A 23,316-nucleotide genomic window follows, 5' to 3' on the forward strand; every position below is an offset into this window, starting at 1 on the left:
GAGGAGGACGCATGACACCCAAAGAAGTGACCAAGAGATGGAGTTCATTACTGAACTAGTCAGCTAGGGTTTTCTTCATTTTTTTCACTGTCCGTAGAGCAAGTGTGAAGCTTTCATCATTGAGGCAACTGCTGTCCTTGTGCTTCAAATGTTTCCTGGAAACACACCTGTTAGCTTTGAGCATGAACTGGCTTTCAACCAGAATCTGGAAGCTTGACTTCCTGCTGCTCTGTTTCTGGAGGCTGGCTCTAAGGTCTTCCAGGTCACATGTCTCTCCAGCAGGGGCTGGGGCTTGACCCAGAGAAAGTCATGGCACCTCCCTGGTCCTCCTTGTGAGAAGGAGGCTACAGAGACACTGGCCTTCTGAGAGGACTTTGGTGCCCAACCAGAAGACCATTTCCTTGAGGAGGATAACCCTGTCAGGAGCTTATGGAGCTGTGTCCCAGGCCCTTGGGTTCAGAAGTGCACCCTCAGCAAGTTTGCTGATGATACAACACTGGGAGGAGTGGCTGATACACCAGATGGTTGTGCTGCCATTCAGAGTGATCTTGACAGGCTGGAGAAAAGGGCAGAGAGGAACATCATGAAGTTCAGCAAAGGGAAATGCAAAGTCCTGCACCTGCGGAAGAATGACCCCATGCACCAGTACAGGCTAGTGCCGACTGCCTGGAGAACAGCTTTGCAGAGAAGGATGTGGGGGTTCCAGTGGACACCAAGTTGACCACGAGCCAGCAATGTGCCCTTGCAGCAAAAGTCAGCAGTATCCTGGGCTGCATTAGGAAGAGCATTGCCAGCAGGTTGAGGGAGGTGATCCTTCCCCTCAGAACTGGTGAGGCCACATCTGGACTGGTGCATCCAGTTCTGGGCTCCCCAGTACAGGAGAGACATGGACATATTGGAGCAAGTCCAGCAAAGAGCCACAAAGATGACTAAGAGACTGGAGCATCTCCTGTATGAGGAGAGTCTGTGAGACCTGGGATTGTTTAGCCTGCTGAAGAAAAGGCTCAGGGGGAATCTTATCAATGTTTATGAATATCTGACTGGAGGGACTAAAGAAGGTGGAGCCAGAATCTTCTCAGTGGTGCCCAGTGGCAGGGACTTGATACATTGGTGAAAAAGCCCCAACACAGTATCACAGATACTCAACTGCTGCTGAGAGAGACAACACCAAAGTGCTGTGTGCCCACTTGGGGAGGGAAGGTGGGTTTTCAGTTTAGAGCTGCTGCTGGACCCCGCCAGGAACTGGGGGAACAAACAGGAGGAGTAAGAAGTCTGTGTGCAGTTACAGGGCTGCGATCTCATTGGGATCACAGAGATGTGGTGGAACAACTCACACAACTGGAATGCTGTGAGGGATGGATAGAGGCTTTTAGGAAGGACGGACTGGGACGGTGAGGAGGGGGAGTTGTCCTTTATGTGAGAGAGCAGTGGGAATCCATGGAGTTCTGCCTGGGGATGGACAATGGACAATGAGCTGGTGGAGAGCTGATGGGTCAGGATTAATGGGCAGATCACAGATGATGTTTTTGTGGGTGTCTGTTCTAGACTGCCTGATCAGGAAGGGGTAGATGAGGCCTTCTTCAGACAACCAGAAGAAACCTCACATTCACAGGCCCTGGTCCTCAGGAGGGCTTGACCTACCCTCATATCTGCAAGAGGAACAATGCAGGAGGGCAATACCTCCACCTTTCCCCTGTCCTTTGTCACCAGAGCCCCTGCCCCAGTTAGCAGCAGGGCCACATTTTCCCTAGCCTTCCTTTTGCTGCTGATGGACCTCTAGAAGCCTTTCTTGTTGCCCTTCATGTCACTCACCAGTTTCAACTCCAGGTGGGCTTTGGCTTTCCTAACCCCGTCCCTGCACGCTCAGACAGTGTCTCTGTTCCTCCTGGGTCACCTGTGCCTGCTTCCACCTATTGTGTGCTTCCTTTTTACGTCTGAGTTTTGTCAGGAGCTCCTGACTCATACATGCAGGCCTCCTGACACTTCTTGATTTTCAGCTTGTCGGGATAGATCGTTCTTGAGCTTTGGAGAGATGATCCTTGAAAATCAACCAGCTCTCCTGGACCCGTCTTCCCTCCAGGGCTGTATTCCTTGGGATTTGTCTAGAGCAGATCCCTGAAGAGGCTTTGGGGCAGGCACTTCATGGCAGGCCACCTTATCCGGGGTGTTGCCTGCTCAGCTGTGCCGCATCCCCCCACCACTCCCACTGTGCAATGTTGTCCAGAGGAACTCTGCTCTCCAAGATGCCCCTTTTGCACACCTGAGCTAGCCCACCATTCCATGCACCCGAGGCTGTCTGAAGTTTATGGGGGTGCTTTGTCTCGCCCAAGAGCCATACGCTTCCCTTGCATCTGCTTGTCTTTGTATGAAGTGTTGGAAGTTGACCTGAACCATTTCTGGCCTGGGAATCTACATGGCCATGTGATTTTCTCCCATTATGCCTTTGTGCTGTTCCCCTTCCTCTGGGTTTTTCATTTAAGTTCAGGATAACTGCACGCAGAGGGAGTTGCCAACATTGCAACTTTCTTGATGGAGTCAGGTAAAACCCACCCACTGTCCCCAACACACTTTGCACCAAAGGCAGCCAGGCTGGATGGCAACATCTGTGAGAGCAAGGGTGGTCAGACTGACCTTCCGCAGTGCCTCTTGGACCTCACGCTCCTCAACCTATAGGTGAGCAGATTGACCAGGGAAGTCCCAACCATGCACAAGATGGAGACTATTGTTTTAAGAATGTGTGTTGGTCTTTGTCAGTGTGTAGGGACTTTCCAGGAGCCACAGAAAACTGTTGCCACCAAGAAGTGAGAGGAGCAGGTGGGAAGCAATTTGTATCCCAAGGGTGAAAGGAATCCTCAGGATGCTGGGGATGACACGTGCCCAGCTGGTTGGGGTTAAGGGAAATGGAAGGAGGGTTGCAATGGAGGAGGGGAACAAGTTCACAAAAATGGTTAGGAGTCAGTGCATGATAGTGGCAGGCATGTAATTGCAAAAGATATGGTTAATTACACTGAAGCCTCAAAAAAATTCTGTAACCTCTAAAAAAAAGTGATGTTGTATCTGTCTATCTATATGCAAGTTATGTTACATTACCTGAAAGTTTTCCTTGCTTCTTGCATGCTCATCTGTATGGGACTGAGTCACCACAGGAGGAAAAGTCTGGCAGTCCTCAGGCAGCGCTCCACTCTCAGGGCCTGTTTCACATTCCCACCCTTGAGCCTGCAGAAGGAGGATTCAAGGAGGGCCCATGACAGTGGTCACTCTCGCTGAACTGCCAAGCTCAGAGGTTGTGATCAGCCTCATGGAGTCCAGCTGGAGGCCAGTCACCAGCAATGTACACCAGGGGTTGGTACTGGGCCCAGTACAAGTTTAGTATGAGCCAGGAATGTGCCCTTGCAGCAAAGAAGACAACCACATCTTGGACTTCATTAGGAAGAGCATTGCCAGCAGGTCAGAGGAGGTGATCCTTCCCCTCTCCTCAGCACTGGTGATACCACATCTGGAGTACTGTGTCCAGTCCTGGGCTCCCCAGTATAAGACGGACATGCACATGCTGGAGCAAGTCCAGGTAAGGGCCACAGAGATCCTTAAGAGCCTGGAGCATCTGTCGTACAAGGAGAGGCTGAGAGCTGGGACTCTTTAGCCTGGAGAAGAGAAGGCTCCAGGGGGTTCTTACCAAAGTGTATAAATACCTAATGGGTGGCAGTAAAGAAGATGGAGCCAGACTCTTCTCAGGGGTATCCAGGGACAGAACAAGAGGCAATAGGCACAGAATGAAATACAAGAAAATCCATTTAAACTTAAGAAATTTTTTTTTTACGGTATGGGTGGTCAAACAATGGAACAGGCTGCCCAGAGAAGTTGTGGAATCTCCATGTCTGGAGATATTCAAAACCCAACTGGAAATGGTCACTCTAGTGACCACTCTAGTTGACCCTGCTTTGAGCAGGGCAGTTGGACTAGACAATCTCCAGAGGTCTCCTTCCACCTCAACCATTCTACAATTCCACAAATCCCCTCCAGGCACTTTTAGGCACAGCCGTGTGGAAGTAAAATAGTTAACACCTCATAGGCCTTTGCAGGCCTATCTAGCAAAAAATGTCTGCAACAGCCTTGCCAAAGTCAGCGTGAGCCAGCTATCAAAGGAATGTATCCTTTGTAAAAGAATGTACTATTTGTACCCTTAGAGCTTCCTTTTCTGAAGTAATTCACGCCCTGTTGCCACTTACCACATCCTGCTCATCCATATGGCTGTAGTTCTGTGAAGGACAAGTCAGATAACCCAAAGGTATATAAACTCTGTAACTGCTTCGCTTGGGAAGAGTTCATATCAGCAGAGTCCGGCACTCTGCTGCTCTCTGTTCTCTCCTACCGCTATAGTAATAAAACTTCTGCTCTGACCTGAATCTAAATTGTATTCTGGCTATTCTGTGACAATAGATATTTTACAATATATGTGGGATATTTTATATCTTTGGTTAAACATCAGCTCATGAGACAGGAAAGCCCATATCAAATAAGGAATATTGAAATTCCTATCACTACTCTTTGCATTTCCCAGCACCTGTTAATTATATTTAATATTAGCAAATACACCTTTCATGTGTTTTCCTTCTTGGATAGGCTATATTTCAACTGGACAAGATGGTACTTCTGAGTGCTTTGTTTCTATGTTCTCCAGTTCTTAGTTCTATAAAGGAGCTGCCATTAAACAAAAAGGTATGTTTGTTTTTGCTTCACACACTGTCATTCTAAAAGTAGGACAGACTTACATTAACTGTGGTTCAGTATACCACAGTAATCACAGACTTGACTTTTCCATTTTTCATTTCTTTTCACCAAAAGGGGTGTACTCAATATTATAAAGTGCATTTATGAATACTTTGGAAAAGACCTTGTTCCTCCTCTCTGTTTCCTTTCTGAAGTATAGTTTAAAAATTATAAGTGGTGAATGAATAGTTTGTTTCTTTGCAGCTTTTGGAATAGATCTGAAGCACGGAGTCGCAGAGGTAGATTAATACATAGAACATGAAGAGCTGAAAGTCACTGAACAAAATAACTCTTGTTCACCACACTTCCAGTTAACTACAACTCACTTCACTTCCCAGTAAGAGCAGAGGAGGTTGTTCCAGTGCTTCTTGGCCAAGGTAAGTCTATTACAGACAGGATAAGTCTATTGACAGGCATGTAGAGATGCAATGACAGTTTCTAAGCTAGAGTTGAAAAATTAGAGTTCAGACAATAACAGTGTCCCACTGGCAAACTAATATGAAGTCATCATAATCTTTGTGTGCTTCAGTTGCTTCTGGGTCCTTCTGTGTGAGGAGAATATAGAAAATATAGTAAACAGCACACTAACTACCTCCAGAGTGAAACACTGGGGGCCATTTGGGGAGTGCAGTGTTTCATTTCTGTTATCAGAACAAGTCAAAAAAGCCAGACTGAAACTGAACACATTGCAGTTGTCTGATAAAAATAATTTCTATTCTATTCTATTTCTCTTCTAGAATAATTTCCATTTCTATTCTATTTCTATTCTAGAAGAAAACTTATTTTTATGAAAGCAAATACTTCTCAGTTTTCGTCTTTATCATTTTTATCCAATGCTTTTCTATTCATATATTGCAAGAGTCTTCTTCATTATAGTGAAAGAGATTATGACTCTGTACATGTAAAGGTTTTCTTTGTATTTTCATGAACCTACTGTCATCATCCTGTATCTCTAGCACTCCCTTCTAGATCCTTCCAACTCACTTTTTCCTCCTACATCTTGTTATTTTCAGGGACCCCTTGAAAGGTGTGCTCAGCATAGCACCACATTTGAAATGACGACTGCAAGGCAGTGATTTTTAGGACAGAGGCCCTCATGTTGTGTTTTGCACGAATGTAAAAAGCCCTAAGTGCTGTGATTCAATGAATCTTTCCCTGGGGAGCTCTATAAAGACAGAATAGGCAGAAGAAGAAGAAAGGACAAAGAGGCAGAAGAAGATATGGGAAATATGGCAATATAGATATAGTAATTCCTCAGAACTTCTCCATTCAGAGTGTTGGTAGGAAATGTATTCTGATGACAAACTGTATATATAGACCTGTATCTATCTCTCTATCTATATATAGTCACATAAGGAGAGTAATTGCTGTAGTGCATCACATAGTGCTGCCAATAAAAAAGAATTCATTCATTCATTCAAATTGAATGCTGGTCACCCTGCTTTCCTCTGTCAGTTGAGAGAGCTCAACACCTCAGGATGCAACTTGCTCTGTGCAGTTAGGAGTTGCATGTACAGCCCTGGGGATGGAGTGTTTGCAGGGGCACTGGACTTTGCGCGAGACACAGAATAACTTTGTAATGGTGCAGTCTTCATTATAACAGAAATATTTAGAAAATGTCAATAAAAATAGAAAAAAAAGAAACTGAGAACATGATCTAATACAAAGAAAATGTTGTTAAGCTTTTCAGCTTTTACAATACTTTGTGTTTGTTTTACCCTTCTTGGTTTTGATTTGTTCTAATACACTGGCCTTTTGGGGGAAACTTTTGTGATTTGTATGATTTCTTCTTCTTCCTTTTTCTTTTTTTTGAAAAGGAAAGTGATTTCCAGAACTGGGGTGGGATGCAGTCACAGGGCCATGAACATCTGGTGAGGAGTCAGGTGAGTGGCAGAGCATGTGGTAGCAGCCCCGCAGTATGCTCTCTGCACACTGATGGAAACCCATCAAGGCTGGACATGCATATTCCATTCTGTCAACAATGTCTAGCTGCTCTGCAGCCAGTACCTACCCAATGGTTAGCACAGCTGAGATAAGGAAATAGTTCTAGTAAATATAAGGGGCCTTTAGGATACAACAGAGTCCTGCCTTGGTGTCTGACCCATGCGTCCAGCAGTTACCCATCAGTGATCCCTCCATGCAGTTCCTGGGGGTCCCTACACAGTTTGGAGTGTAAGTCCTTTATTAAATGAATCCTGTTTAACCCCTCATGAACCTTGAGTGTCTCTAAATGCCAGTACCTGACCCTCCCTTTCCCACCTTGTGGTCAGGTCCTTGATGCCACATACCCTGGTAAAGGGAAGCAGATGCACATGAGACAGTTATTGGTGTGTACATTGTACCCATTGAAGCATTTTCCTCAGCGCATCCTTGAACTCCTTGTTCCCCATGCTGTAGATGAGGGGGTTAAGTGTTGGAGGCACCACCACGTACAGAACTGCCACCACCAGATCCTGAGCTGGGGAGGAGATGGAGGGGGGCTTCAGGTGGGCAAACATGAGAGTGTTGACAAAGAGGGAGACGACAGCCAGGTGAGGGAGGCACGTGGAAAAGGCTTTGTGCCTGCCCTGCTCAGAGGGGATCCTCAGCACAGCTGTGAAGATTTGCACATAGGACAGCACAATGAAAATGAAACACCCAAAGATTAAAAAAAAACTAACCACAAGAGCCCAAGCTTCCCTGAGGTAGGAGTCTGAGCAGGAGAGCTTGAGGATCTGGGCAATTTCACAGAAAAACTGCTCCAGAACATTGCCTTGGCAGAGTGGTATTGAAAATGTGTTTGCGGTGTGCAGGACAGCATGGAGAAAACCACTGGCCCAGGCAGCTGCTGCCATTTTGACACAAGCTCTGCTACCCATGAGAGTCCCATAGTGCAGGGGTCTGCAGATGGCAACAAAGCGGTCATAGGCCATGACAGTGAGAAGAGAATATTCTGCTGTGAACAAGAAGACAAGCAGAAAGACCTGGGCAGCACATCCTGAGTAGGAAATGGTCCTGGTGTTCCAGAGGGAATTGGCCATGGATTTGGGGACAGTGGTGGAGATGGAGCCAAGGTCGAGGATGGAGAGGTTGAGGAGGAGGAAGTACATGGGGGTGTGGAGGCGGTGGTCGCAGGCTATGGCTGTGATGATGAGGCTGTTGCCCAGGAGGGCAGCCGGGTAGATGCCCAGGAACAGCAAGAAGTGCAAGAGTTGCATCTCCCGTGTGTCCGTGAATGCCAGGAGGAGGAACTCAGTGGGGGAGCTGCTGCTGGACATTTCACTCACTGCAGTCACGGGGGACTGTCCAAGGAGGAAAAGACATTGACAAGTTAGAACAGACTTCTCTAAGCAAAACTTTTTCATAACCTCCCCCAAACACACACACATTACCTCTCCCAATCTTGGCAGGACCATCACTGAGCTCTGTGGCTGGAGCTCTGGTTTGTGCTGGCTGAGTTTGCCATGAGGAGCAGGGACCTGTGCCCATGGGCTCCAGAGGAATCAGCCCTGACCTACAGCAGTGGGTGCATGGGAACAGGGGTGACTAAACTTCTATATTCACAGTTTTAGTCACATTTAGTCTGCTCATAAGGTAGAAGGGCTTTTCAGCATCTTCCTTCCGAGTTCTAAATAATATGGCTTCATGAATAATTTTAAGGCTTGTTTTGTTTTCTTTTAGATGCCCCTGTCACACCTGAGGAGGATTCTTGGAGGTAGAAATCCTCAGCATTGCTACTGCACTCAGAGTGACCAGCTGTGATTCCTGAGAGGCAAAAGGATTCACTCTCGCTTTAGCGCAGAGTGAGGAGAGCTGGTTGGTCCGTCTTGTTCCCAGCTGCCCTGTGCTCACACCTCTGAGGTGGAGGACGATCACACTCACTTTACCCTTGAAAAGAAATGACACTGCTGAGAGCAGAGGAAGCCGATTTCAAAGTGCAGATGAACACATACAGCACTCTTTCTGGGAGTATCTGAGGGAGGTCTCAGCCCTCCCCTTCTAGCCAGTAACACATTGGGATCATTCCAGTTGCCCACATCCAGCTGCCTGGCAGTATTTGTGTGGCTTTAGTATCTAGGTGGCTTTTCCATGGATCACCTAGATAACACACAGATGCAATGGGATAGCTTTGACCTCCTTGAGAGCAGCTTGCAGCCCAGTCAGGCACCCCAAGAAAATAGCCAGATGTCCTAACGATGGGGTGCCTTGAAGAGAGAGTTGGCTCATTCCCAGCCCCCCCATTGCATTACCCAGAGCCCCACAGATTAGAGGGGGACTTGGGCACCTCAATGTTGAGGACACATCTGCATGGCAGGACCTGCAGGGTTGGTGCCTGAACTGCATCAGAAATTCCCCTGCCCAGAGAGTCCAAGGGGAAGGACAAGGGCAGCATGGACAGGTGGGAAACACGGAGCATTACCATGATATTTCTGCCAAGGGAGGACGGGACAGGGAGAGACAGAGATGCTCTCAGGAGTTTCTCTTCTCCTGGATGTCTGGCTGCTGAGGAAATGACTCATGCCCTGGACCCCACAGCCTTGAGGGCAGAGGGCTGTGCTGGCTGCGAGAGGAGAGGAGACATTGAAGTCTGTAGTTTCCTCTACACTTGGACCAGTGCTTTGACTCTGCTGCCTGGAGCTGTCCCTGTGGGGAGCTGTTTCTCTGTCCCCATGTCTCTCCGCTGTCAGTGCTCACAGACCCCATCCCACCCACTGGGTGCTCAGCTCTGCCCTGCAGAAATTTCCCAGGTACAGGGCCTGCCCATAGCACCTCCGTGTTTGCTGGTGCTATGGAGCAGGTGAGACAAACCTTCATGAGCCTGGAAAGGTGATGCTGGTTCTGTCTGCAGACTGAGGGGTGGGTGAAGGGATGAAGAGGAACTTCTCCTCTCTCAGTGTCACTGTTTCAGTCTCAGTCCGCTGTCTAAACCTGACAGACAAAATACCATTTCACCCCACCCAAAGAGAATCAAACTGAAAGCAGAGATTCGTGACAGCTCCTTCCCTTTCAGGTATCCCTTGCCTTGACCTTCCTTTTGGAAAGCCCCCTCCAGAAATGTCCTGGGTGCAAGCTGGAGCTGTGAGCAGCCCTGACCCATGCAGCATCCTCTCAATGGGAGAATGAACCTGCCCTGCCAGGGGTCACTCCTCCCACCCAGAGCTTCACCCCGCAGCGCTGTGGGGGGTTCCCTGGGCAGGCTGAGTGCTGACCCTCGCAGGAGGCAGAGTCACTGCCCCAGGCACACAGCACCCTGCGGTACAGGGACACTGCTCTGAACTACAGCCCTGGGCAGACCTGGGTGCACACCCTGGATTCACACCCCTGCAACCACCCCTGGGAGAAAATAGCAGGATGCCCTGTCCGCCTGATGGTGTGGCAGGGAATCCCTGCTCTGAAGTACCTCCTCCTCCTCTGCACTAGAGGAGCCAGGAGAGTGATCCTTAAAAAAACAGTCATGGGATGGGTTGGGTTGAGAAGACCTTTCCAGGAGCCTCAGTAGCGTTGCCCTGCAGCCAGAGACTTACCATGTAAAGGGCCGTGAAGATTTCCCCAACAATGAGCTCTCCTTCATCCTCCCAATCCACACTGCCTTTCACCTCCCTCTGTCTTCTCTCATCTTATGTCAGCAACAGCAGACAGTGCCCGGAGCCCTGCTGCTCTTTGCAGAGGAGCTGCTCCTGGACACAGCTGTCTCTTGGCAGTGCTGCCTGGTTGCCATGAGCTCCCCCTGTCCCAGGAGCCTGGCCCCACTCAGGAGCAGAGGCCCAGCTGAAGGCATAAAATTCTCTGTCCCTTGTGCTCCCTCCTCCTGGGAAAAGTTTACTGAACTAGACTAAAATAATCACCGATGGCCCTGCTCTAAACAGTGGAGAGAGACTGATTCCAGCACTGCAATTTGTCTCATCAGAGGATGGTTATATACAAGAGGTGGAATTGTCCCACTCTGGAAGCCCCTATTCCCTTCTCTTAACTAGGCAGGACGTTTCAACAGGGACAAGAAGGGAGTGCATTTACCCATGGTTCAGCTGTTGATTCAGATGAGTTAATCCAGGCATCTTATGCCAGGTTAGAAACCCCTGGGGCGGAGTGCGATTCAGATCCCTCCTGTGAACTCTACAGACTCACAGGAGATAGGATTGCCCTTGCCAAAGCTGAAGGGTGCACAACAGAGACGTCTGCAGGAGAACTCGCTGTCTAAGCTCCCACTGTAACCAGTGCAGATGGGGGGTGGGAGTCAGCTGCTCACACACAACACCTGGTGACATCTGAAGAGACAGAGGTGGTCAAAGGCATATGCCAGTGTCTGCTTGCTCTGATGGAGCAACTAGGAGACCCACATCCTTCTAGAGCATCAGATGGGATCCAGGTGGGGAATTTCCTTGGTCATCTTAAATGACACTAGAGGCCTACTACTGCTCCTAGAGCTCCACTCACTAGGAAGCTGCGACAAAAGCAGATCTGTATAGTACAAGCAGCTAGTGTAAATCAATGCAGACACTTGATTCAGTGACATAAAAATAGACCTGCAGGGTCATGTCAGATGCCTGGGGGGGTCCAGAAAAACCACATGACTCTAGCAGATACAGCATGGAACCTGTAAGAAAACCATGTCCTTTTGGAGTGGTTGCTGAGCAAATATCCCAGGGCCTGTCAGGTTTCCTACCTGTGCCAAAATGACTGCATCCCACCACTGCCCTTAGGCAAAGTCCATCCCATCTACAGCCACATGTGCTGCATAAATGGGAGGCACATCACACCAAGGACTCCCCTCTAGTCTCTGCACTCTCAAACCCTTCTAGCTCTCCACCTGAACCTCTTCTCACCCCCAAATGATATGAACAGGGACTGTGCTAAAGATGTCCTCATGGTGGCTGGATCACAGGACATCCAGGCCCAGGGACTTTCCCAGTGGCATCTTGTCCTTCTTGGAGATCAGTTCACTTCTGTCACAGGCCCTGTGGAGCTGCAAAGTCAGCTTGGGCAGAAAACCCATCCTGCCATTTCTGCACAGCCCAGCTCTGTTTTCCTCTGGCCTCAGGCACTGCAGGGTTTGCAAATCTCGTTTCACCATTACATTGCCACCTGCTGTCTGTGACAACATGTCTCTGCTCTGAAGTGGGGCCATTGCACACACAGTATCCTTGGCTCTTGGTTACATGGTACACGAAGACCAACCTATACACTGTGCCACAGCTGAGGCTCTGCAGCACAAATACACATAAATGCATGCAGCCTGGGGCACAGACAGGAGCAGATGGAGATGCATAAGCTGTCACAGAACTGCCACATGGTTGGGTTAACTGAGATGTGGTAGGACTGCTCACGTGACTGGAGGGCTGCAAGAGCACAGTACAAGCTCTTCAGGAGAGACCATCAGGGAAGATGATGAAGGGGGATGCCCTTTGTGTGGCAGCTCAGATGTATGGAGCTCTTCCCTGGCATGGAAAAGGGGCTGGGTGAGAGCTTGTGGGTGAGCATGAGAGTAAGGGCGACACTGTGACTGGAGTTACAGACCACCTGATCAGGGCGGGGAGATGGACACAGTCTCCTTTAAGCAACCTGAGGAAGTCTGTGCATCACAGGCTCAGGGAGACCTTAATCTCCCTGACGTTCACTGGAAGGGCAAACAGCAGCAGTCCAAGAGGTTTCTGGAAGGTGTCAGGGACAACTTCTTAGCACAGCTGCATGATGGGCCAATAAGGGTGATGCTTTCCTGGACCTGGAAATTGCAAACAAGGAGGAACTGATCAGAAGTGGGATGGTCAGTGTCCACCTTGCCTACAGTGACCATGAAATAGTGAAGTCCCAGATCTTGAAGGGAGTGCGGAAGGACAGCAGCAGAGTACAGCACAAGAACGGTTCATATCAATACTCAGTAAAACTGGTAAAACAGGGAACTCATGCCTGAGCTCCAGGGCAATAAGGCAGCGTATGGGAGTGGGAAGGAAGGACAGGCTGCAAAGGAGGAATTTAGAAATATTGTCTGGCAATGTTGACACGGTGTTATGGAAGACAAAGCTCCCTTGGGATTGACACTTGCAGGGGATGTCAAGGGCATGAAGATGAGCTGCTACTGCTTCAGTAAGAAGAAAAAGGAGAAGGTGGGCTCACTGCTGAATGGGGCAGGGAATGTAGTAACAGCAGATGCAGATAGGTCTGAGGAACTCCACACCTTGTTAGCTTCAGTTTTCACCAACAAGGTCTCCCAGGCTGTTGTGCCTGGAGTCAGGACTCCTGAGGAGAAAAACAAGCAGCAAAGGATGAGGGTTGGGTGAGGGATTACTTGTGAGAACTTGACCCATACAAGTCTATGGCACTGGATGGGTTGCATCTGAGGACGCTGAGAGAGCTGGCCACTGTCATAGCAAGGCCACTCTCTATCATCTTGGAAAGGTTTTGGAGACTGGGCAAGTTCCCAATGACTGGAAAAAGGCAAATGTTACATCCATCTTCAAAAAAGGCCAACAGCACTACCTGGGAGCTGCAGGCAGTTCAGCCTCTCTTTGGTGAGGAGTGTGTCATAAAGCGAATTCTCTTGGATCACATTTCTGGGCACATGAAGGAGAAGAAGGTGACAGAGAACAGTCAGCATGGATTTACCCAGGGTAAATTGTGCCTCACAAATATGATTACCTTCTATGATTAAATGACTGTATTTGTGGATGGAGAAGAGTAAATGTCTTTTACCTAGACTTTAGCATGTTGTTTGACACTGTCTTCAACAGCATTCTTGTATGCAAGTTAGAATGTTGAAGTCTAGAGGGTAGACAACCAGATGGGTAAAAAGCTGCTTGGATGATGAGGTTCAGAGGGCAGTGGTGAATGGGTAGTACTCTTTCTGGAGGCCAGGGAGAAGTGGAGCACCACTGATCTCCCCAGGAACCTGTCCTGTTCATCATCTTGCTTAGTGACATGGAGGAGGCAACTCTCATCATGCTTGTAGATGACGCCAGACGGGAGGGGAGGGTCCAGTGATATGCTTGAGGGCTGCCATTCAGAGGGACATAGGCAGGCAGGGGGAATGGGCTGTCAGGAACGTCACAAAATTCAGCAAGAACAAATGCCCGGTCCTGCACCTGGGATAGACCAGCACCCCGCAGTGTTGCAGGCTTGGGCATGAGTGCTTGGGGAGAAGCTCTGTGTAAAAGGACCTGAGGGTCCTGGTGGACAGGAGGCAAAATATGAGCCAGCAGCATTCCCTGGCAGCAGAGAAGGCCAAAAAGCACTGTGGGCTGTAGGACCAGGTAATGAATGGTGATGACTGTGGCACTGCTGCTCGAAAGAGGATCTCTGAGTGCTCCGTCACGGCAAGACCATTTCCTTGTTAACTATGCCAGATAAAAAGTCCCACCATGTCAAAGCTGCTCTCTGAGGCCTCCTCCTGGATGTCGGCCCTGGATGTCTTGTTTCAGGGCCTGGGGCAGCGTGTGGTCTGCAGGTTGCAGCAGAGATCCCCAAGGCAGCGAGGCCTTTGGCAGGGAGACATTAGGACTCTGCCCTCCCCTCCCTCATCTGCCCCCTTATTTCACTGTATTGGGGGGTTAATTGGATGGTTAATTAAGAGCAAAGAGTTTCTAGGATACTGCCATGTTAGAAGAAAAGAGAGTCCGCACCAATTATGTCTATTGGTAGTACCCCCCCAATAAGACTTTATTAGCAGGAGATAGGGGCAGCTACTATGCCTCTAGTCTAAGCAAACTTGGGATTCGACAGATCTCAGAAGTGTTATCTTCAAGAAACTCCTCCAAGGAAGCCTTTCTGAAAGATGACCTCTTCTAATCCAAATACTCTAAGCTGCATATTTATATGTATTTCACAAGAGATCTGGGATATCTTATAGCTTTGGTTAAGCATGGGACAGGAAAGCCCAAATCAAATAAGGGATGGAAATCATGGAGAATATATATATATATATATATAAAAGAAAAGACAAAGCATTCTGTAAACATTAAAATTTATTTCACTCTGCTTTGTATTTCCCAGCACCTGCGAATTACCTTTGATATTAGCTTCCATGGGTTTTCTTTCTCAGATAGCTTGTATTTCAGCTGCAGAAGATGGTGCTTCTGAGCCCTTGTTTTTACGCTTTCCAATTTTAGTTGTGTAAAGAAGTTACCATTAACCAGAAATGCATGTTTTCTTGCTTCATACACTGTCATTCTTAAAGTAGTACAGACTTACATTAACTCTGGTTCAGTAGACCATAGTAATGGCAGATGTAGCTTTTCCATTTTTCATTTCTTTTCATCCAAAAGGGTGTATTTGATATTATAAAGTGCATTTATGAATACTTGGGAAAAGACCCATCTGTTTCCTTTCTGAAGTGAAAAGACCCATCTGTTTCCTTTCTGAACTATATCTGAAAAATTAGAAGTGGTGAATGAATATTTGGGATGGCAGTATCTGGGACCCCGATGAACTCCCCAGTTCGGAGTCAGACACTGATCATGAGGGGGAGGCAGCTGCCCGGCCGGTGGCAGAGCAGCGGCTCACCAGACCGAATGCAGCCAGTTTGAAGGGACCACAACTCCTGGCGATTTTAAAGCATCGGAGCTGCAGGATACGCAGGGACGCTACAGGCAGCAGCCCCGTGAAGGGTTGTCAGAGTGGCTGTAAAGGCTGTGGGACGACGGGGCAGATGCAGTTCATTTTACTAGAGAGGAGCTCGGTCGGATGGAGGCTCTGCCCCAGGGTCCCAGCCTGCACAACACTCTCTGCACCCTGCACCAGCAAAACCAAAACGTTTCCCCTCCCTAATGGAGTGGGTGCTGGGTGCGGTTGTTTAACCTGGCCGACCACTGCGGCCATCGATGGAGGGCTCACCAGATGGACTACCATCGCAGCAGGGATAAACCAGCTGTGGCAATTAGGAATGTTGTCCGGAATTTATTCCCCTGAGTTTACAGGACCGGATCAGATCCCCATGAGCAAAACCATCCAGACTAAGATGCTGCGCGCTGCCCCTCCCCATCTTCAAGCGGTGGTGCTACCTGTGATTGGTGGGGGCAGGCACGGTGCGGGGAGTCACAGTGCTGCTATCTCAGTTAGCCGAGGCGTCCTCTGTTAGCAGGGATAGGAAGTAGGGAAACAGGCGGATAAACATGGAAAAGAAAGAAAGGGTGAGTTGCGGCAGTGCGTTCCAAGACCTGCTGCCAGCGGGCATACCATGGCGGGGGGTGGACGGTAAACCCAGCGCAGAGCTGCTTGAGCGGTGGCTGCAGCTTCACCCGGAGCAGCGCACAAAGCCCCCGGGGGTGGGGAGCGTGGCGAGCAGCCTGGAGAGCGCAGGAGGGACCCGCAACACCCACTGCCCCACCGGCAGCATGCATGGAGGGGGAGCTGCCAGCCCGATATTGAAAGGGAGGCAGGTCCCCCCTTCCCCCATCCAAATTAGATGATATGTAATGGGGGGCTATCATCCTTTTGTCCCAATTAAAATTTACTGGCCTAATGGGGGACGATAGCAAGTAATAGAGCTGGTGGACATGCGGGTTGAGTTTGTCGTTTTGCACAGGACTCCATCCCACTGAGGAGGCTCAGTAACCATGAGTGGCCTTGGCAGGGCCGATGTGCAAGACTCTCCTATGCAAGTAAAACTGGCAATGAGCAAAGCAGCCCCCATCAGGGTTCTTGTGTTGCTGGCCTTAATCTGAGAGTGTATTTTAGGCATCAACATACTCCGAGGAAGAAATAATCGATACCGAATGGGGTCCCTTCTTTTTTGGGCGGCCACATACATTACAACAGCTGTTACTATTTTGAGAGGACACCCACTTGGTACTAAGCAAAGGGGAAAGTGTCCCAGTCCTTATTCCCTCTAGGAGACTCTCTCCCAGAGAATTGTGACCTGATGAACATGCCGAGCAGAGCTGCAATATTGCTCGACTTTGCTGCTCTCCATCTTAACCCCATACACTGATGGTAGTTGGGACACTGACAACACTGCAGCAACCCATTGAAACTGAAGTCCACATGATGATGAATCTACTCTAAGTACTACACAATGTCAGATCCAAAGAACCAGCATGGTACAACCCCTGGCAGTGACTGTCATTATGCCTGTCAGATTTAGGACTATGGGGAAAAAACATTATACTTCTCGTCTTTTCAGCTGATTATTCTTGTATGCGTATATGTTATAATTTACCATATATTTACTAGAATTTCATTGCTTGTACAACTCAGCTGTTAGTTAAGCTAATGTCTGAAAAGCATGTCCAAACCTTGTCTGCACACTGGTGGCATCAACACCACGTCTCTCTCAGTCAGGGGGTGGAGTGGACTGAGAACACCTGCAGAAGATCTGGCCAAAGTATGTGGTAGGAGCCCAAGCATGTGAAACTACACACTGACCAAATTCCCATCAGGGCCAGGCAGGCATATTCCCTTTTGTCAACAACATTCAGCTGATTCCTGGACAGTAGCTACTCAAGCTTAGCACAGCTGAGACAAGGAAATAGTTCGAGTAGACGTAAGGGGACCTTAGGATACAACAAGCTGAGTCCTGCCTGGGGGTCTGACCCAGGCATCCAGCAGCCTCCCATCATCAACCCTTCCGTGCGGTTCCTGGGGCTCCCTGTGCAGTTTGGAGTGCAAGTCCTTCATTAAATCTACTCTGTTTAACCCCTCATGAACCTGCAGTGTCTCTACACCAGTATCCAGTCCTGCCTTTCCCACCTTGCGGTCGCACATAGCCAGTTGCTCCACTCAACGGATATAGCTGTTGCTCTAAAACAAGGGCCACCCTCCAGTCCCCTTTGCGTTGAGATAAATTCAGCTTTCTTTGCAACGCTGTGGTCAATCATGGTAATGAGAGGGGCCTGATATCTGCAGCTCTGTACCCCTTCACTGAAGCCACTGAAGCAGTGTTTTCCAGAGACTGCATGGCGAGATTTTTTCCTTCTCATGTGTTTTTTTATTGTTCTCATGGCCTTCTGCCTGCAAACCCTAACGTGCGAGGAAGATGGCAAGCCTTGGCCAACCCGCAAAACAGTGCCAAGGCCTTCACAGTCCCTGGGCAGGGCTTTTCCTAACACCGTTTTAAAACAAAAGGGCAATGGAATAATCAGCATGGTGTTTCCCGCATCCCAAGATTTCTGTGCCTGACATGCTGAAGCACAGCCTTCTGAAATGACTGCACATTCAGCTGTTGCAGTGTGAAGTGAGTTCTCAGCACCCCAAAATCCAGACCTACAGCCTCTCAAAGAACAAGTGAACCTCTCCTGAGGAGATTGTGTTGGCCACCAGAATTATTCACTCCAGCTTCTCTGGCATCCTGCAAGAGTACAGATTTGAAACCTCGGCATATACAGATGCCAAAAGGGTGATCATCAGCAGAGAGTCTGAGTGCCACGGTCAGGAGAGAATATATCAACTGCCAGGATGAAGGGTCATTGGGAGAAACATTGTCTTCAGTCACATATACACCCCTACAGATGGAGACAACTGCCAAAGGGTTTACAGGAGACCAAAACAACAGGCACTGAGATGAGCCACAAATGCCCCTCTGCTGAGGTACCACATGGCTTTGCACAAGACATAGGTGCTAAACTTTCATCTCCGTTTCCCCCACCACCCTCCAACACATCTCCCTCTGCAGAAGTTATCTTCTTCCACATGAAGGCTGTGAGCGCTGCCCTGAGAGAGCTCCCTCAAGCGTGTGCACCAGGTCCCCATGACAAGGCGTGTTTGGGTGCAGACAGCGATGCTGTTACTGAGAATGCCGCGCACTTGGGCTGGGCAAAGCTTTTGGCACAGGTTTGGTCACAGCTAGCAGTGCAGCAATGTATAAAGAATTAGGTGCACGGTTCTTTCTGAGGCCATAACCAGACTCGTGGTTTGAAGGAGCTCACCAGAGACTGGCTACACACCTGTGTATGTGCAGAATTATTGCCTCAGCACTGGACAACATGGCAGAATAAATGCTGTGAGACCTCACCAAGGCCTCCAGACTCACAAGCCTTCACAAGAAGATAGCAGGAACCTCTTTCCTCCTCACATAAACACTTGCAGTCAAAATCGTAGCTACATTTTAGTCCCTAATTGACAATCTCCCTTCCCTCAAAATTTTCATGTCTTGTTGTCTATAGTAGCACAGTCCTTTCTGCACATCAGAGATCTTCCCCTCGTTCACTTTCTGTCATGCCAGCAATTGCTTTCTTCTCCTCAGGCAGCATGCTGTCTAATCCATGATACACAGGTTATGGAGGAGGGCCTACATAACTTTTGATTTTCAGCAGTGCTTAAAAAATGGAGAAAATAGCCTTTGCAACCCTCAAATCCCAGGGCTTAGGGAAGGCTTCTTGGTTTCATGGGTGAAAGGTTTAAGGAGCCTACGAAGCATATACTCAGGCTGGGGACTTCTATGCATATTACACCATCAGTGACTAGTGTGACACTATTCCATTTTTTTCCAGAAGTTGACTAACAACAAAGGGGCCATCACAGCCTTTGGCATTATGTGCTGTGAGGGGGTGGCCGTGAAATTTTGTGTTCAGAAGCAGCCAAGAGTTCCTGCCATCCTTAACATGAGAGCAAAGCTTGTTGTGTAAAAGGAGAAAACAGATCTTGAGATATCTGAGATTGTTATTTGGCTTAAATATCCCTCAGCTTTTTTTCACCTTTGGCCATGATGAAGATGTGTTTAGTAATGTGTAGCAGTTCCTCAGACAATGGAGTTTTGCTCAGAGCAACTGTTCTGTTTACGCACCACCAACAAAACAGTGGCCATTGCCCCTGCTATTTAGCTTGACTAAGTAGTGCTACTTTCTCTGGATGGTTTAGAAATGGAGGGTAGAGCATATGGCACTGCCTGTCCCACCCCAGCCACTTTTATGATAAAGATTGGCAGACAGAAAGTCTGATCAGAAAACAAAACAAAACAAAACAAAAAAAAACCCCTCCCTTTGACTCTAGGGGATCACTGACCCAAACACTTATAAAATCTCTGTATTTGTATTGCTTAAATCAATAGTGGGGAACTAGAAAGACGTGTGCCAAAGCTGGTCCTTCATGCTGCAACCCCAAAGCCTAAGCCTCTGTGCCCTTTGGGAACCACAAGATGATGGAGAAGCAGGACCTCAACACCAAGATCAAGTGGCTGCAGCACCTCCAGGGCCTGCTCTGTTAAAGGACGCTAGATCCAGTGGATTTTTGAATAAAGGGATTCCTCCTTCCTGGTCTGCTGGAAGGGAGACTGCTGCGGTTCTCTGTTCCCTGGTCCTGCCAGCAGCGAGGCTGGGCATGTACTTCCAAGAGGTATACACACACTCTGTACGGACGTGGTCAACCACCAAAAAATCAACTCCGGCAGGGGCACAGTACCTTTACAGGCACCACGGAGACATGAGCAGCACTCATAAACATGAATGATACAAATGGCCTGGTCCTGTTCTTGCTCACCAGCTAATCAGACTCAGAGCTTGAAGGAGACCTCACACGCACCCTCGCACGGGTGTCTATGGAGCTAGCTGCATTGATGTCTGCAAGCCTTCCACACATGCACTCACGTAGAGAGCAGGTACACAGCCTGGCCAGACAAGTGTCCCTGCCAGCAGCTTGCTTACACATGACTGGCCCCTTTTATTCCCTCTGCCTCCATTTTCCCATGCTGCTTCTTCCATGATGCAGCTTGATCCCTCCCTTTCTCCAGCTTTATCCCCTTTGAAATAAACAGCCCGTCTCTAAGTATTTTTTTCTTCATTGGTCCCAGTTTTACTGCCTATGTACTCAAGTTTAATATTTCTGGTACTGTTAGCTAGGTAACCCCTGGCTCATATGTGCTTCTGATATCGTTACCTCAGTACTGCTGGTGCTGCAAGAGTCTACTCCCCAAAGGATCCCCAATACGCCAGTTATGTGTGATGCTTGTCCTTTTCTCATATAACTCTCCCTTAACCACTGCTGAAATCCAGCCATCGCTCACCGTGCTGTCTGGAACTTGGCAGGGTCTCATTCTATTCCCTGCAGTGTCCAATGATTTCTCATAGCCACTAGTTTCTCACACCGTGTTCAGTTATCTCAACCCCGAGGCAGAGCCTAGGTGTCTGCCTGCATCCCCTAACCCTGTGTTGCTGGTGGAGCTGTGGGCCTGGATGGGGAGACCCAGGGCCACCACATCCTTCACTGTGGTGCACAAGGACCCACCCAGAGCAAGATGACTGAGCTGCCCAAGAGTGCCCAGGTGCTCTGCTGGGCTGAGCTTTGGTCACCCAAAACGCCATAGCTTCCCTGGGGTCTCACATGAGGAGACAGGCTGCAGAGATGAACTGGACCCAGTTTTCCTAAAAAGAGTTCACCCTTGTAGAATTCCCTTCGGAAATGGGACGCTCACACACAAAGTTTAAAAGAGCTGTTAACAGTAAATCTGCTCCTCAGAAGCCCCAACAAAATGAAATGCTGATTAGAAACAACTGCAAAGGAGTAAAGCAATGGCAGTGCTTTCCCTTCCCCTGTGCTTTGTTTTTCCCTGTGGAATGCAAAATAAAAGGAGAAAAGGGATCTCTGTGTGCTGATTATTTCTCTAAAAGATGTTTCCTTTTATCACTTGTACATGCTTCTGCCTATCCCTTTGCCATGTAAAGATATGGATGGAGACAGAAGTGTAAAATAAGGGGGGAATATATAATTTCATTGATGGACAAGAAGAAAAAAGTGTGATAGAAGCATACTTAGTTTATTTGAAATAATTCTCAATCATGAAATACTCCTTCAACAAAGAAAAAGAAGGTAGAAAATGCCTAATTATCCAAGAAGAAATACATTCTTTTTTTTTTTTTCCTTCAGGAGAATGCATCCTGGAGTCACCAGTGGAGATAAAGCAGGGCTTTTAATAGTGGACAAACTGACAGTATGTTACGAAAATATGCATTTTTAAGAAATCTCCCTCCAAAGTGAATAATAAAACTATCATCTGCAGGCTATCATTGACAAATCAGTGATGCTGTCTTCATCACGCTAATGAAACTGAGAAGTGTTTTATGGATTTGAATCCAATGAATTTGAACCCATTGTAATGTCTGAGCTTAATTTTCATGCTTAGCATCTTCTGTTATTCAGGGAGAGAAAGTGTTTTGAGCTTTCCTCAACAGCCCTTGGACGTTGTCCCCAGAGTTTTCAGCTAAATTTCCTGAGATGACTTATGAAAATTTCCTTGTGTCAGCATGCACTGGCAGTCTATGTCCCAGTCCCTGTGTGTGTTCAACATTTTATTAATATTTTTTAGATTTTGTTTATAATAATACCCTGCAACCAAGACACACAATTTACGTTCCCTCCTTTCACTACTACAATCCAACAAGAAAATAAATCTCCTGAAGCACCTGTATTTAATAGCTATATATATGTGTGTGTGTGATACAATACATGATACATAATTAGAATTGCTGTCATGAAAAGCATCATGACCAGGGGAAAAGCCAAACCTTTGCACGGCCAAGGGCTTCCTCCAGGGCCAGCTTCACAGTCTTGTTTCTGAAACTGTAGATGAAGGGGTTTAAGAAGGGGTACAGGACAGTGTTCAGCAAAGCTACAACTGTGTTAGTCTCCAAGGAAACCCTTTCTGAGGGCTGTGCATAGAGAACAATGCAGCTTCCATAGATAATGGCTAAGGCAGTGAGATGGGAAGAACATGTAGCAAAAGCTTTCTTCCTCCCAGATGCTGCTGGCATGTGCAGAATACAGTGGAAGATGCGCACGTAGGACACCAGGATTAAACATAAGGAACCCAGCAATGCAAATGATATCAGAATGGAGTCTGCTTTCCAAAGCAGGCTGGTGTCAGAGCAGGACAGTTTGAATAAGGGGGAGTTGTCGCAAAAAAAGTGGTAGATCTTGTTGGGACCACAGAAGGTCAGCTTTGAGAGGAAGACCAGGCGGTAACTTGAGAGTGTGAAGCTTATGACCCAAGTAGCAACAACCACGTGGGTGCAGAGCTGCTGCTTCATGATGGCAGCATAATGCAAAGGTTGGCAGATGGCAACATAGCGGTCAAAGGACATGACAACAAGGAGAGCAAACTCTGTACAACCCAGGGCAAAATAGAAATAGCACTGGGCAAAGCAGCTGCTTAATGAGATTGTTCTCCTTCCAGAGCTGAGAATCACCAACAATGTGATGGTTGTGGAGGATGTGAACCAGATTTCCAGGAATGCCAGATTGCTGATGAAGAAGTACATGGGGGTTTGCAGGCGGTGAGCCACACACACAAGGAAAATAATCGTTGTGTTCCCTGTCACTGTTGTCAGGTATATGAGTAGAAGGATCAGGGAGAGAAAGAGCTGTAGTCTTTGATCAAGCCCTGAGAAACCCTCCAGGATGAACTCAGCAACCACAGTTTCATTTCCTGCTCCCATGCCCAATTTCAGTACATCCTGCTGAGACGAGCACAAAGAAGCGAGTGTGAGAATTTCACAGTCTCGACGGGAGGGGAGATCCTTCCTTCTTTGCTCCCTTGCTTGCTTCCTATGTAACACAGACAGAAATATTCCTCTCAGCCATTCATCACACCCTGATTTCTCTGCTTCACATTTCACTGAGAGGCCTCAGAGATTTTACTGTCTTCTTTCTACC

At 48.0% G+C, this 23,316-nt stretch overlaps 1 protein-coding gene across 1 annotated transcript; it reads right to left on the reverse strand.

The window, feature by feature from the left end:
* Positions 1–1,928: 1,928 nt before the first annotated feature.
* LOC136993809 (olfactory receptor 6F1-like) lies at positions 1,929–23,099 on the reverse strand. The gene is made up of 4 exons (XM_067308755.1): positions 22,188–23,099; positions 3,091–3,216; positions 2,632–2,667; positions 1,929–2,102 (listed from the first exon to the last, which is right to left on the reverse strand). The coding sequence occupies exons 1-4, from the start codon at positions 23,097–23,099 to the stop codon at positions 1,929–1,931; spliced, it is 1,248 nt and encodes a 415-aa protein (XP_067164856.1).
* Positions 23,100–23,316: the final 217 nt, after the last annotated feature.

Source organism: Apteryx mantelli, chromosome 20 (assembly GCF_036417845.1).
Source record: "Apteryx mantelli isolate bAptMan1 chromosome 20, bAptMan1.hap1, whole genome shotgun sequence".
NCBI lineage: Eukaryota > Metazoa > Chordata > Aves > Apterygiformes > Apterygidae > Apteryx > Apteryx mantelli.

Coding starts and splice junctions, on each gene's coding strand:
- LOC136993809 (XM_067308755.1), bottom strand. CDS start 23,099: ATGGGAGCAGGAAATGAAACTGTGGTTGCTGAGTTCATCCTGGAGGGT. Junction 3,217..22,187: donor TGAAGCTGGCCCTGGAGGAA/GCCCTTGGCCGT, acceptor CTCCTTCTGCAG/GCTCAAGGGTGGGAATGTGA. Junction 2,668..3,090: donor GAAGCAAGGAAAACTTTCAG/GTAATGTAACAT, acceptor GCTCACCTATAG/GTTGAGGAGCGTGAGGTCCA.